At 46.2% G+C, this 15,994-nt stretch overlaps 1 protein-coding gene across 1 annotated transcript in view; it reads left to right on the forward strand.

The window, feature by feature from the left end:
• Positions 1-1,814: 1,814 nt before the first annotated feature.
• The window catches only part of fnbp1a (formin binding protein 1a), a gene marked incomplete at its 3' end in the record, with an annotated part of 88,468 nt that continues 74,288 nt past the window's right edge, over positions 1,815-15,994 (forward strand). The window contains exons 1-2 of the mRNA XM_084309308.1: positions 1,815-1,868; positions 15,631-15,746. Coding sequence (XP_084165434.1) covers positions 1,839-1,868; positions 15,631-15,746 — 146 coding nt within the window. The 5' untranslated portion in view covers positions 1,815-1,838. The remainder of the gene's footprint in view (positions 1,869-15,630; positions 15,747-15,994) is intronic.

A 15,994-nucleotide genomic window follows, 5' to 3' on the forward strand; every position in this document is an offset into this window, starting at 1 on the left:
ATACCTGGCTAGGAACCTAGCCACGACCTACCCCGTTGTCAACCCATTTACCCGAAAAAGGTAAATAGAACTCAAAAAACCCCACAACAGCTACCGACTGACCTTCATTGATGAACCGGGCAAGAGGCGGGAGAGTGACAACATCTCACGGCGGAGACATTAAAACAGCATAGCAATTAGCAGTAGTAATAGCATGCGGCAGTAGCGATAGCATGTAGCATAGCTCTAGATGTTTTAGCAGCACGCCCAAGACAGCTTGGAAACCGTTCCCTGCAGAGAACGTTCACCAAACCATCCTGCCCCCGGCGCCAACACACAACATGGTTGTGTTAACAAAACAAACCAGCATTACTAACACTAATACCCATGCCTGAAGACACAGGGCCTACCTGAGTACAAGCTGGCCCGACAGCCAGCCTTGTACAGCTGAACCTCGATGTGCAGTCATCAAACGAGGAACATCAACACAGGCCCGTCGTGTCGCCGAAAACATGCGTTGAAGATGCCAGGGGCCAGCAACCTCCGGTAAGCTTCCAACATTATTAATCTTCCTTAATCTTTTCATTCCGCTAGTCTCGTATGGTGCACGCATCCAATACGCTGGGACGAAAATAGAGGAAGGGTGTTTCATGACCAGAGTCATGGTTATATGGGTGGTGCCACCATAAGGGGCGGGGCCCCATACAGGTGGGGTGCATGTGTTTTTATTCGTGGGAGATACATTAAGTATCACAGGAGATAGGAGTATCTCGTAAGGCTCAGAGCGGGACGCGATGCAAATACGATATATAACGGCAATTCCCATAGCTGTGTTTGCATAGCTCTCTAGACCCTGCACTTTATCAGTGAGCCATAATAACTGAAATACAGTATCTCCCCTTAAATTCCGTCTTCAAAAGAAGAAACGTTACAAATGTCATTCAGACATCCAATGTCCTCACTCAGCGTGTCGATAGTGTCTTTATACCTGTACATATTAATACTACCACTTTGTACATACATCCAGTGGTGCGTTATTGAAATCATCTGGGGTGACACGCACCACGTGCACGCGCGCTCCCGGCGCGCTCCCGCGAATGCGCATTTAATGTCCCCTCGCTTGGGCACAGACTAAAGACAGTGCCTAATTGCCTCTACGAATGGAATGTAACACGTCTTCACAACAAGTTAGGTGTGAATGGGTCTGAGAACGTATTTAACACACCTGACGACCGGCGCTATTGATATGCAAATAGCGAGTGAGCTTGCACACCGTGCTACCCCGTCCCATGAACAACGCATGCCTGCATACATCTGATTGACACTATTACTCAGTAATACTGATTTATATATTTTATACCCAGTTTAATCACCTGTACATTTGCACTGCATGGTTGGATGCCAAATTTATTTTCGTTGTACTGTACTTATGCTGTATAATCACAAATTATACATTTTAATCTAATCTAATCTAATGTGGAACTATTCGAGATACACACACGCACACGCATTATCGCCTCTGCTCGCGCCTGGTGACAACAGGGAGGCGCGCGGCCGTGTCTGGGATCAGCGGTGGGCGGGTGCTGCCACTGCTGCGTATGTAGAGCAGCAGCAGCGCAGCCACGAGCCCCAACAGCTAGAGCCCGCCAGAGCAGAGTGTGTGTGACTGTGCGTGTGTTCGTGTATTATTCTGTCTGTGTGTGTGTGTGTGTGTGTGTGTGTGTGTGTGTGTGTGAGTTGTGAGGAGAGGATGCAGTCTGCAGACCGGACAAGGTGAGCCGCTACACACCGGAGACCGGGTCGGTTGGAGACCGGGACAAATAGCTTTACGTACAGCCACCGGGTCGGGGACCGGAGCCATGAGCTGTAGCTGGGGCACCGAGCTGTGGGTAAGACACCGCCGTTATTACCATCACCAGGCCGGCGTTAGGGCGAGCCCATCGGTTACTGGGCTGTGGGTAGTATAGGAGCTACCGTTTTAACCGTTTAGTCCGCCGTTCAGCGTTTCTGGGCTGTCGGACTCGTCGCCGTTAAGGGACGGGTCGTACCGTTCACCGGCCATTCGGTAGGCCCACCTGGTCCACGACTCGAGAAATAGATAGATAGAGCGAGCGAGAGAGTATGTGTGTTTGTGTGTGTGTCACTGTGTGTGTGTGTGTGTGCGCGCGCGCGCGCGTGTATGTGTATGTGTGCGCTGCACGGTGTAAAATGCTGTTTAAAATGAATAAATATTGTGATGTCCGGTACACCGGCCTGTCACTTTATTCAGATGATTCGGTGTGCGGACCGAACTGCTACCATAGCAACACGGTAGGTTGGTAGCGGCTGCGGCCATGATGCTCCGCACGGCGCGCAGGCAGGCTGTCACCGTGAGGCACTAGAGGAGAATGGAGACAGAGATAAGACTAAGAGAATGTATATGGAGTAGATATTAAAGAATGTACGTATATATAGATATGAAATATAATGTATGTTGAGTATATTAAAGATAATGTATGGAGTATATATTATAATTATATTAGATAATGTATAGAGTAGATATTAGAGGAGAATGTAGTATGACATTTTAAAGGAGAAGGTATAGAGTAGTAGATATTACAGGAGAATAGAGATATTAAAGGAGAATATCTCTCTCTATATATAGAATCCATATTAAAGGAGAATATATTAGTATAGATATTAAGGAGAACATATATAGTTAAAGGAGAATGTATATATATAGAGTAGATATGAAAGGAGAATATAAAGGAGAATTAAAGGATAATATATAGAGTAGATATGAAAGGAGAATGTATCAAAGGAGAATGTATAGAGTATATTAAAGGATAATTAATATATATAGTAGATGTTAAATGTATGTATATAGATATTAAAGGAGAATGTATATAGATATTAAAGGAGAATATAGTAGGTATTAAAGAAGAATATATATAAAGTAGATATTAAAGGAGAATGCATAATAGTACACATCAAAGGAAAAAAATATAGTTGATATTAAAGGAGAATGTAGATATTAAAGGAGAATGTAGAGTAGATATTAAAGGTGAATATATAATATAGAGGATAGAGTTTATTTGGATGGGACCATGCTAAATTAATGAACACAGTGAACATGAAGCAGATCACAAGTCCAATGGTTATTTTTTTTATATATAAATTCATGTACAGGGCGGGGGAGCTAGTCCATGTAAGCATTTGTAGATAAAAGAAGCACTTTTTAAGACTGACATTTTCAAAGCTCAAAAAGTGATGTTGTTCCAGAATGTTACAAGGTATGCCAATTGTTTTCTTGCAAATACCTTGATGGCTCTATATGGAAAAGCTGTTCAATGGGTTTTATGACAGTGGCACCTGCAAACGACCAGTTTGTGAAACACTATTTAATGTGAGAGAATATCATGCAATGAATATACGCTTTTGCAGCATCAACTGTTAAAAAAGGCCGGATTTGTCTAGAATTAACTAAATTAAAATGAATAGTGCTTTTCACTTTTTTTTTTGTGTTTCTTAAAGGATAGGTTTGAGTCCAAGATGACTCTGAGGTACTTGAAATGGGAGACCAATTCCCCCCCCAGAAACACATTAGACCTTGTGATGCCAACTGGTCATTTGCTGAACATCATACACAGTTATTTTTGTATTTACATTTACATTCACATTTACATTTAGTCATTTAGCTGACGCTTTTATCCAAAGCGACTTACAAGTTCTGTATGACAAGTCATCAGGAAGGGTATAGCTCTATCAGCTGAGTAACAATGTTCATCAAAGTGTTGCATGCTACAGTATAGGTTAGTTTATTAGGACAAGTGCATGACAGTAAGGTTAGTTAGGGTTAGATTTTTTCTTTCTTGTATTTAGCAGTAGGCACGTGTTTTGCAACCAGTATTGGTATATGTACAAAAATGGCTGTGTCATCAGCGTACATCTGTACATTGAGTCAGGGCATATGTCCGGCAGGTCATTGATGTACAGAGAAAACAGTAATGGCTCAAGGATCGATCCCTGTGGCACACCGACTGGATTGTCAAGATAAGGAGATTTGACACCATCAATCATGACACACTGTTTTCTGTTTGTTAGGTAAGACTTAAACCATTGTATAGTATCTGCAGAGAAATTTTAACGAGACAACTTTGCCAAAAGTACCTGATGGTTGACAGTGTCAAATGCCTAAGATCCAGGAACACAGCACCTATACATATGGGTTTTTGTCCAGCATATACTTAACCTTTTCAATAAAAACACAGTTAGCTGACTCAGTGGAGTGATGAGCACAGAACCCAAATTGTAGTGGGTGGAGTGGGGTGTGACCAGGGATGCATTCTTCATGGGACGGGATTGCACGCAGTGCAGCCAAAGTTTTGTGAGCAGAAGCGTGTGCACGCACACGCACGGATGTGCACGGCACGCACGTGCACACAGGAATGCGCTGCACTTGCCAACTCGCCTGGGCTACTTTGCATATCAATAGCGCCGGTCGTCAGGTGTGTTAAAGACGTTCTCAGAAACATTCACACCTAACTTGGAATGAAATGTGTTACATTCCATTCGTAGAGGCAATTAGGCATTGTCTTTAGTCTGTGCTTAAGTGAGGGAACATTTATGCGCATGCGCGGGAGCGCGCGTGCACGTGGCGTGCAGCCAATGTTTTTATTTTTTTGTGATCAAATGTTTTATTTTCTCTTTTTTTTACATGAAACAAGACAAACAATACAGTAACAGTAATAATCAACAATAATTTACAGGACAATAACAGCAATAATAATAACAATAATGACAGTCCGGTAATTAAATCAGAATGAAAATAGACTAAAAGACATAAAAATAATAAATACAATACATGGACACTCGCTCGCTCCCCCCTCAGGACCCCAACGTGGGCTATACTATCCACTACTTCATTCAACACCAGAAAACTACAAATGTATATGCGTTAATTTATCTTATCCACCACAGCCACTCGTGCAGCCAATGTTGATATGAGGAATGCAACTCTGGGTGTGACCTTTGTCCAGATGTTTAATCATAAGTAGGGATGCACCGAAATTTCGGCCACCGAAAGTTTTCGGCCGAAAATGACCAAAAATGGCATTTCGGCTTTTGGCCGAAAGAGTTTTTTCACCGAAAATATATCACCGAAACAGAAACAACCTGTAACCTAACGCGTGTTGTTGTGATGATGTCATCAAAAGTGGCTTCAGTCATTACATGCGCGCTGTTTCTATGTGTCGCGCTGTTTCTATGTAAACTCAGCGCGCAACGCGTCCAATAAATGCGTCTTTAACATGCTTTATATCCTTATTTACTATATGCCTGTCGCGGTTAACTTAAAGGGGAACTATCTTATAAATGGCCTTTTTCAGTGTTTAGCATTGTTTCCTAGCTATGTGGACTTATGATCGCCGGGGACGAGTTAAGACGTCATTCCTAGCCATGCTCATTCTGCCGAAGACGCCGTAACTCGTCTTTGATGTCAATATTTCAAAAATCTGTGAGCGAAATCATATTTCCCCTCCGGAGCCCTGAGACACACTGCAAAACTCCACTCAACTCTCTAGCGGTTCAAGAGCGCCATCTGGTGGCCGATCGGCAGATCGCCAACCGGAAATGAGCCTTTGAACCGGTAGTGCTCATCCATATGTGGTCCGGGCACTCGCTATCGTTAGAGAGACTCCATCTTGATACAGTGAACATCGATCGGTGCAAATAACTCGAAAAAACAACATGATTTGGACGTATATACTATTATACAACCTGGAAATGGATCGGGCATTTCTCCATCCCATAATAGAAAAAAATCTGTTCCACGCTCATCTGCCAGCGGCGCGAGGAAGCCACGGTAAGATTCAGTGTTATATTCTAACGTGTTCCATATAAACTGCTATGATGAACATATGACCCACTCTGGATGAATCATCTAACGCTGCCCACGGAATTATAAACGATCCCCCGCCCATCCGGTCATCATCAGATGACACGTAGTAACTTCTAGAACCACGTCCAGTTGACATTTTTTATCTCGCACAGATTCCTACCAAACTGTATTTGATCATCAATATAATAATGCATTTAGGGCTATAAATCACGTTCTGAAGAAAGCTGCAGAAAACGATAAAAACATACTTATACTTTAGACCATATTTTAGTATGAATATGTGAATGAAAAAGTTTAACGTTGCTACACCCTGAACAATACATATAGGACATTGAATGGGCCATAATAATGGCAATTTAGCAATAGAATTTTTAAAGTTATAGCCCTGCAAAGAAGGGGAACTTCTCCATAGACAAATAGAGATGGCGAGGGATGGTAAATTATGAATTTAACCCATGGCGATCAAAGTGTTATATGATCTATGTCTCTAATTCTCATATTGGCGCATTCTTCCAATTCTCCTCTCACAATATTCACCCTCACTGAACTGAGGCTACGTTTAGACGGAGAGAGTCTGAACAGAAACCGCAAAAGTCGTCTTACGGTCTCACTTTTAATTTTGCGTTTAGACTAGCGTTTTGGGATGGAATTCTGCGTGCAGACGACGCTGTAACGACTCGAGACGACGGAGTCCCACTGTCACACGATTGGCGCATATGTCACATGACGTGCTGTGAAGACCCGCCCTACTCTGCCTCTGATTCGCAGACTGTGGGTGGGGAATGTGATTGGACCAAAGCAGAGTCACTCACAGACAGTGGGTCCAGTACTAATAGTTGTGATAGCCACGGGACAGATTCTTGTGTATTTAAAAGTACTGCCAATGTAGCCGTCAGGTGATCGCCATGGATAGAATCAGACATGCTTTGCTTACGCTTCTAGGCTACTGGCGCATGCCTGTGATGTAAGCAGTACGCGCGACGAGAGCCTTGACAACCCTTTCGTCATCGTTTTATGCGGTTTGACAGTTTAGATGATAGCGCAAAGGTTTATCGTTTCTAGGAATTCCACCCTGGAAGGTGGTCTCACCTTTTTACGGTTTCACCCCGTAAAAACGCCGTTTCCGTATAAACGAAAGGCACATCCGAAAAAATATTTTTGCGGATTCACCTGCTAGCGTTTCCGTCTAAACAGGGCCTGAGTCATCTGAAAATGTGCTGATTTGTGATGTCAGAGAGACTCTGCTGCATAATAATGTGGCTGTGTGGCCCCTTGGAGCACCACAACCTGCAGCCCAGGCTCAAAACGGCTTAAGATCTTGAGGTAGAAAAATGCTGTTTTTGAGGACTTGATTAGAAATACAAAACAATGAATTAAAAAAAAAAAATTTATTACAGAGGTGTTCCATAAACTCACAGGAATTGTGTAAAAGTGCCCAAATAGTGAAAGAAATAGTAAAATAGTTCCCCTTTAAGAGGGGGGGGATTGTGTTTCTCACATTGACGCTGTCTGTCGTTGATAATATAATCTGAAGAGCATTATTATTATTATCATTCTCGAGAATACACGTCGCGCGTCTACTGTGCCAAAGTCAAGAGAGCACATTCATCTGCGGACTAGAAAGGTGCGCTCAGTAGAGCACAGATGTCCGCCACTTGACTTGGAATTAATGTACTGTATGCATTCAGAAGTGCTGAATAAATGTTTTATGGACCCATAATAGTGATTATTTATTATTTAAGTTAAGTTTTGCCATAATCATATATTTTTCCATAATCAGGTAGCTGAAAACATTGGTAAAAAAATAATTCTATTCTATGAATCATTTTCCGCCTTTCGGCATTCGGTTTTCGGCCAACTGTTTCCTATTTTCGGTATCGGTTTCGGCCAAGAATTTCCCATTCGGTGCATCCCTATAAGTTTTGACACCCACTTTTCAGCAACCTTAGATAATGGATGCTGATTGGCCTGTAGTTGGCCACCGATACCCTGCTACCAGATTTAAAAATGGGTGTCACGTGGCCACCTTCCAGGATGATCGCACCTCCTTTGAGCTGATCGATTGATTCACTAATAGTGATAGGTTTTACTAGAGTGTCGGTGTGCGTTTTTATAAAATCTGTGTCCAGGCCATGTGTGTCCTTGGCCTTAGAGCGTTTCAGCGCCACAAGGACTTTTCTTACCTCTTCCTCTGTTATTTCCTCCAGCTCAAAGAGGGGCCCGGCGTCCACAGTTGCTGGGTGAAACACCAGAGGGGGCAAAGAGTTTTGTTATTTCAAATACACTATTTAAAAAATAATTGTTAAAAGTACAGGCCAGTACAGTGGGGTCTTTAATCAGCCATAACATACCATACCATAGAGTAGAATAGATATGAAAAGAGAATGTATATAGAGTAGATAGTAAAGGAGAATGTATAGAGTAGATATTAAAGGAGAATATATACTGTATATTAACAGATAATATATATAGAGAGAGAGTAGATATTAAAGGAGAATATATATACATAGTAGATATTAAAGGAGAATATAATATAGAGAAAATATGTATATGGAGTTGATATTAAAGGAAAATGTATATAGATTAGATAATATTAAAGGAGAATATATATATAGAGTAGTAGATATTAAAGGAGAATATATATATGAAGTAGATATTAAAGGAGAATATATATGGAGTAGACATTAAAGGAGAATGTATATATAGAGTACATATTAAAGGAGAATGTATATATGGAGTAGATATTAAAGGATAATCTATCTATGTAGTGTGAAGCAGAAATCATTTTGTGAGAGGTCTGATTTTATATTTAATTTTCTAATGTCAAGTTAGACCGCGCTCTCAAAATCCGACACTGGGTGCTGAAATCCCGTAAAGTGATATATAAAAAGAAGCAGGGAAGCTGGACCAGCACTCTCAGGTTCAAGTATTTAATAGCAGCCTGAAGTGGAAACAAACATGTTTCGGAATTCTTATTCCTTCGTCAGTGTTATGGCTAGCAATGAAATTACAGTCAAGATGGTGGTTATATACACCTGGTGGTTAATGACTTGGCAGGAAATGGCATCACGGCGCAGGTGTGCCTGAGTCTATTGGTCCTCAATGACCAAAGGAAAGACCTATCAAAATAGTCTATTCGTAAATACACAGATTATACATATATAAATCATATATAAAACAAAAACATAAATACATTACATTACCAGAAACTTGATATGTAACATGCCTATAGTTTCTATGGCTAATTGAGCCCCGTTACTTATTTAAATATTCTCTATTGAGAATCATAGGAAAAACATACCTCATGCTTGAAAACAACCACATGAATTAAACCAAAATAATAATATTATAGGTAAAAGGTACTTAAAGGAAACAGGTTAAAACGTTCTCTTTATTCATTCCTCTAGGTTCTATGCAATTAAACAGGTGGTTCTGTTCCATTAGGGGCTCTGCTTGGCATCACACTGCACTCCCTCGCGTACGTGCACGCGCACTGAATAAATTCCACAAATGTACCTTTAATACCAGTATTAGTCTGACCACACCCCTCATCAGCTTACCTTCATAAGCAGGTGTGTGGTCACCTGCTCTCCTCCTTCTCGCTTTCACCACAAGGAAGTGCCTCGGTAGTACCCCACTTGACGTGTTGTTAGTTGAAAAGAGTTGTGACGGGTTTACATTGTGCTTAATTTTTTCTTCTCTCACATCTGTTGTACAAGAAAAAGTTGGGTCATAATGTATTCCGCGGAGAGTAGACCCGCTAGACCTACTCTTCACCAGCGGTTCTCCATTCCCGCCTCCGTCGTGCGCTTCGGTGCTGGGCTGTTGCCACTCTCGTGGTTGCCGACCCAGCCCGGGAGACTGCCGGTGGATAGTTTGCCTCACCGAAGAGCCGAGGGTTCGGTGCCGTCGCTCCGGCGATGGCCTGATCTCGACTCTGGTTCCTCTGGTTCTGGGGAATCGGCCGTTGGTGAACGGGGGGTTGTCTTGGAGCCAGAGGATTTGCGACGCAAACTTTTCGCGTCTGCTCGCTCACGTCGCAAGATGGTGGCGTGCAGGCGCGAACGGCCTGGGTTTGGGGAACTGCTGGAGACCAGCGAAGACGCGTCCGGCTCTGGATTTCCAATGGAGACTGAGGACTTCATGGACGAGGCGGACGGGTTTTTGTAAGACGGCCCCGTGGAGGAGAGTATTCCTCCTCAGGAGACCCCGGAGGGGGGGGAAATGGCTCCATGGGGCGCCCTGTTCGAGGATGTCGAGGAACCACCTTGGCCTCATCAGCAGGATGCCCTACTGTCGGCCACATCAGACTGTGGCTCCTTGACCAGTCGCAGCCTGCTGTATGTGAGGGATGCGGGGTTGGTGGAGGAAGGTTTGCAGGGGGAACTGCGGGCCTTGTTTCCCGAGCTCATGGCGGTAGCCGCCGCCGCAAACGGCGTGCCGCTGCCGCTGCCATTGCCTGCACCTGTCCCTGATGACCTCATAGGCCATCCCTGGCAGCGTCCCCCAGTGAGAGGGGTGGATGTTGTCTACCCATTTTTCCCATCGATGGGGGCCTATGTTCGTCGGGGTCAGGCGGTGTCCAACATCATGGGACTAACTCCTGCCTACGTACCAGTTACGCGGGTGTCGGGGTTGGTCAAAGGTATGGGGGAGGGCGTGCCTCGGCTTGACAGTCCGATGGCCGCGCTCCTCTGTCCGGATATGGTGTGGGAACCACTATGCAAGCCGGTCCTCCAGGGGAAATCGGCTAGGCGATTGGCTTATTGGGGTGACCAGTCATTCATCGCTGGTACACAATCGCTAGCTGCGGCGTCTAACATCGCCCACCTGGCTAGATTTGTATCGGGGATAATGACGGGCGGCACGGATCTGAACGAGGTGAAATGCGATCAGATCACCCAGGCTGCGGGAGCTGTCCTGCACCTTTCCCAGGTGCTGGCCATAGCCATGGGGAAAGTGCGCGCCCTGGCCACCCTGGGCCAGCGTCACCTTTGGCTGGAGCAGGCCCGTGTGCCAGAGAAGAAGAGAGCTCCTCTTCTGACGGCCGCCCTCTCCGACGCTGGCCTATTCGGGAAGGCCCTGCGGTTGATGTCCTCAACATGCAGAGAGATGGCAGAGGAGAGGTCCATTCTCCAACCCCATCTTCCGCCTCCCGTCCTTGCCGGTGGAGTCAGAAGGCTTCCGCGACGTCGAGCTGTCTCCGTCGCCGCTACCACTGCCTCCGCCGCCGCTGCTGGCCCTGCCAAGAGGGCCAGGGGACGACATGGCGCTTCTGCCACCGCCGGCCCATCCCAGACCGGAGGAGACGGTAGGGAACGTCGTGTCCAGCAGACTGTAACCTACCGTCCCTCCGGGGCTCCTCGGGGTGGCAAGACTCGAGCGGTGCGAGGTGGCAGACGCCATTAAAAGTGACTTTTTCCCCTCTGTGTCCCCTCTCCTCTACACCCTCCCCGGCCCCTCTATGATTTTGTGCCTTGACACGCTTTAATTAGTTAAATAAAAAAGTTCCCCGATGGAGGGGGACTGTGTTTTGGCCGAACAAACTGTGTGTTTCTTCAAACAATTCATATGGTGGGGTTGTGTATATATGAATCTGCCCTTTTACGTTGTGGTATGAGTCGTGTTGTGTTACGAGGTTAAGCAAGGTCTGCAACGTACACTCGGTAATAGGTTCTATTTAGCTTGATGCTCCACATACAGGTAGAACTGGTGTTATTCCATTGCTTGAACTAAGTATATGTGTTTCACAATGCTGTGTTGTTTAGTTGCAGTAATACTCGTACACACACATTTCACGGCCTAGCCGTTTACTCTCGATCAGCGTTTTTCCTATGTACGACATAGTCAACGGGTATAGGATTCACGCACAGGCGACTTGTGTTTTTGTTGTAAAACCTTTACACATTTTGTGGGTAGCGGACATTGTATTAGCTTCGCTATGCTTTGCTTTCTACCGGAGGTTTTTCAAGATGGCTACGGTTGTTTTTCTGTGTGTAGGGATAAAGGGTGTTTTTTCGGGAGGGGGTGTCGAATAAACCCCTCCTTTCCCACTTGATTGGTTTAGGGGATTTTTGATCTCTTCTGCTGAGCCAGTCAGGGCCAAGCCAGTGCTTGGCAGGGGGGGGGGAGGGGTATTCTACCGACTCCTATTACATGACAGGAGCCGGCAGGTTTCCCCCCCCGTTGTAGCGGTGTTGCTATGGCGACGCCTTCCATGAGCTGGTGTCTTAAAGATGTCGAGGTTAGGGCGTAGGGCTCACAGTTCTGCTGCGCCCTCTGCTGCGCCCGGTTTATGTGTCAACTTGAGTCGATTGGTCACGTGACTCACAGTTTACATATCTTTTTCATGGCTATGGTCTCATGTGGGAAGGTGTTTCTGGGAGGGTCTGGTCTTACACTCTGATTAAAAAGAGTGACTGGATTGAAATCATGTGAAAACAGGTTTTTTACTCCCAGCTGTGCAGTTGGGTCATACGGGTGATGCTTTTTCTTTATTTTTATAAAGAGTTGAATGTGTCTATGATGGATTGGAAATGAGGGTCCCTGATGGAAACAAGACTAACGTCTTTCTCAGGTCTGCCTCCCCTTAACCTATTGTGTGTATTGCCGTACTGGGTTGTACCCTTTCTGCAGTCTGTTGGGTACATTTTTTCATTCATTCATTCATGGAGTTGATTGCATCTCGCCCCTCTTGTCGTTCCCCTGGGCGTCTTGGGGATTCAATATGGTGGTCTAAACGGCCTATTGTTGATGTGGGTATGTCAAAACGCACACATAGTGCTAGCTCAGGATGTGCTTTTGGGGCATTGGCTGACTGGCGCGCCTTGATTGCTTGGGGTTGAAACAGCGTTTTTATGAAGCAATTGGGATGGGTTTTTTTTTTCCTCTTCCGACACCCTGTGTGGTTGTCGATGGGTTCCCATTCATGTCAGGGGATGATGACGGAATGGGTCTGGACATATGGAAGGGTCTCACGCCCTAGGGGTGGGCCACCGGGCGCGGTTCGTACCGACACGTCTGGGTGGCGCCTTCTTTTTATGTTGGGATCAACACGCATATCTGCCCCTTCTCCTGGGGTTGGCAGGTCGGCGTGATTAGGGCACGGGACTGGTTCTGGTCGCGCTGGTCCAGATCAGTTGCACCCGTTGTCCGCTGGGGATGCAGATCTGCTGTTCTGGTACCCTGAGGGACTTGGGTTTTTTTCAGGGGGAAAAATGCTGGGTCGGTCCGGGTGTCACAGGGTTGAGCGTTATGGAACCCTTGTTAGGTGCGTTTGTATTCTGCACTGTCGTAATGGCTTACGGCCGTGCCAACCTGTACGCGCCCGATCTCGTCGGATCTCGGCCGCTGTGCGGGTTGGTCTTGGTTGGTACTTGGTTGGGTGACCTCCTGGGAATACCGAGTGCGGGGTGCTGGGGCTGGTCTTCCATTTTTACGCTCTTCTCTTGCGCTTGGCGCAGAGGGGCCTGTTGGGGTGGTTTTAACCTCCTCGGGGGACCCTGTGCCCCCCGTATCACCGGGCCCGGTCCGGGGTAATGTTCGTTGACCCGTAGGCCCGGGATAGCCCTGTTGGAAACCAGAACGCGGGCTGCGGCGGTGCCGCAGGTGTGTTTTTGGGGTTTCTTTCCTGAGGGGTTATGGGACCAACCATTGCATGGGGTAATGCCTAGGTGGTTGGTTCTCTGGTGTGTTGCTGCAGTGTCAACTCCCGGTTCTCCGGTTGAGGGTGCCCCTGCACGTTCATGACGTCTGCCGATCGTATGGGCCTTCTCTGTGGGCAGCTGTCAGGATGGCCGAGTGGTCTAAGGAGCCAGACTCAAGGTAAAACTTTCCATAGCAATGGGGCTTCTGGTCTCTGAATAGAGGCATGGGTTTGAATCCCACTTCTGACATGCTGTTTAAGGCTTGGTTATGCGACAACGCCAGCATACGCCCCTTCCGCCGGGGCGGCTGTGTTCAGCTGTCCTTCTGGCGCCTGCCTCGTCCGCAGTCTCCAGGCTTGGGTTGACAGCCTGTTGCCTGGTCTTTTTTCCCGGTGCACTGCCTGCTTCCGTTGGTTAACTCTTGTGTGTTACGACCATGCTGTCTGCCTGTTGCAGGGCCTGTGTTCCAGGCGGTGTACTGTTGGGGAGGACAGGGCCCGCTCGGCTGAGGGGCCTTTGTCCGAATACGCTGGCGATGTGGGGGGCGGGGTCACTAGGTGCCCACCTGGTGGGGTCTTGATGCTGGCATCATGGACTTCTCCGGGCCCCCATTCCGGGGAGTCCAGTCCTTTTGGTGGGTCTGGGTCTTCCTTCGCGCTCCGCTGCTACGGCCTTGCCACGGGGTTGGGTTTGCCCTTGATCCCGTGATTCTGGGGGCAGTAACGAGGTTGTTTCCTACGTTCGTTCCCGGGTGGCATGCGGGTTGTGCGTGGGTGTAGTCGTGGGGTCAAGCCACGGTCTGCTCACCCTGTGCGTTGAGTTGCTTGAGTGCCTCTTCGTGCGGTCGGGTCCGTCGCCCTCTCGGTAGACCTCTAATAGGGGGGGTGCCCTCCATTAGGGGGGGTCGGGGGGGCTCGGCCCTCCCTGTTCTGTTGGTTGTGGGGGGCCTTCAGCGGGGTGTATTTGTCAGCCAGCGGCTCCGCTTGGCCTCCCTTTGTGCAGTGTGATGCCAAGCAGAGCCCCTAATGGAACAGAACGTTAGGTTATAGCTATAACCAAGTTCTGTTAATTAGGGGTGACGCTTGGCATCAGACGGCCGCTGCAGCCCTTGACCTCACCTTGTGGTGAAAGCTTGGGAAGGAGGAGAGCAGGTGACCACACACCTGCTTATGAAGGTAAGCTGATGAGGGGTGTGGTCAGACTAATACTGGTATTAAAGGTACATTTGTGGAATTTATTCAGTGCGCGTGCACGTACGCGAGGGAGTGCAGTGTGATGCCAAGCGTCACCCCTAATTAACAGAACTTGGTTATAGCTATAACCTAACGATATAATAACATTCCCGTTGTAATAGTAACTTGTGTCTGTCACCCCCTCTCGCGGGCCTGTGGACTAACTCAAGTCCCATGTATTTGAGGTTGTTAACGGTATGTTTCTAGCTACTGACGACTTGATATCTGAATTTCTCACAGAACACAAACAATTGTATCCAATTAAATTAAGTTGTCTTCACATGACAAGAGTACTAGTATGTTTTAATGAGCCTGGCGCCAACATGACAATAATACTAGTATGTTATATATATATATATATATATATATATATATATATGGACCGGGCTCCCACATGACAAGAATACTAGTATGTTTTAATGAGCTGGGCTCCCACATGACAAGAATACTAGACTAGTATGTTTTAATGAGCTGGGTCACACATGACAATAATACTAGTATGTTTTAATGAGCTGGGTCACACATGACAATAATACTAGTATGTTTTAATGAGCTGGGCTCCCACATGACAAGAATACTAGACTAGTATGTTTTAATGTGCTGGGTCACACATGACAATAATACTAGTATGTTTTAATGAGCTGGGCTCCCACATGACAATAATATTAGTATGTTTTAATGAGCTGGGTCACACATGACAATAATACTAGTATGTTTTAATGAGCTGGGCTCCCACATGACAAGAGTACTAGTATGTTTTAATGAGTCTGGCTCCTGGCTCCCCTCCCACATGACAAGAATACTAGTAAGTCCAATGGGGTAGGATTACTTATTGTGTTATAATGATGTTTGATAAGGGTTTGGGTTAGTTATTGTGTTTGAATGACTGTTTCAGGATCAGTTTGACAACTTGGAGAAACACACCAGTTGGGGAATTGAGTTCCTGGAGCGGTATACCAAGTTTGTCAAAGAGCGCTCGGAGATAGAACTCAACTACGCCAAACAGATCAGGTAAGAATTTAACCACATCCTGACCTCTGACCCTGACCCTGACACAGCAAGTCTATCAACGTGTAATCTGTGTGGTGTTGACGAAAGGGGTAAAACTTTAGAATCCTGGGCCCTCATTTATCAACCGTGCGTACAATGATTTCTAAGCAAAGTGTGGGACTTATCAATTTGAACGTGTGCTTGACATTGTGCGTATATCTACGCACAGCTCAGACCGTGCGTACCTGGCGCCCAGCGGTAGAATATGA

This window comes from Notolepis coatsorum (assembly GCF_963971535.1).
Source record: "Notolepis coatsorum genome assembly, chromosome: 2".
Lineage (NCBI taxonomy): Eukaryota > Metazoa > Chordata > Actinopteri > Aulopiformes > Paralepididae > Notolepis > Notolepis coatsorum.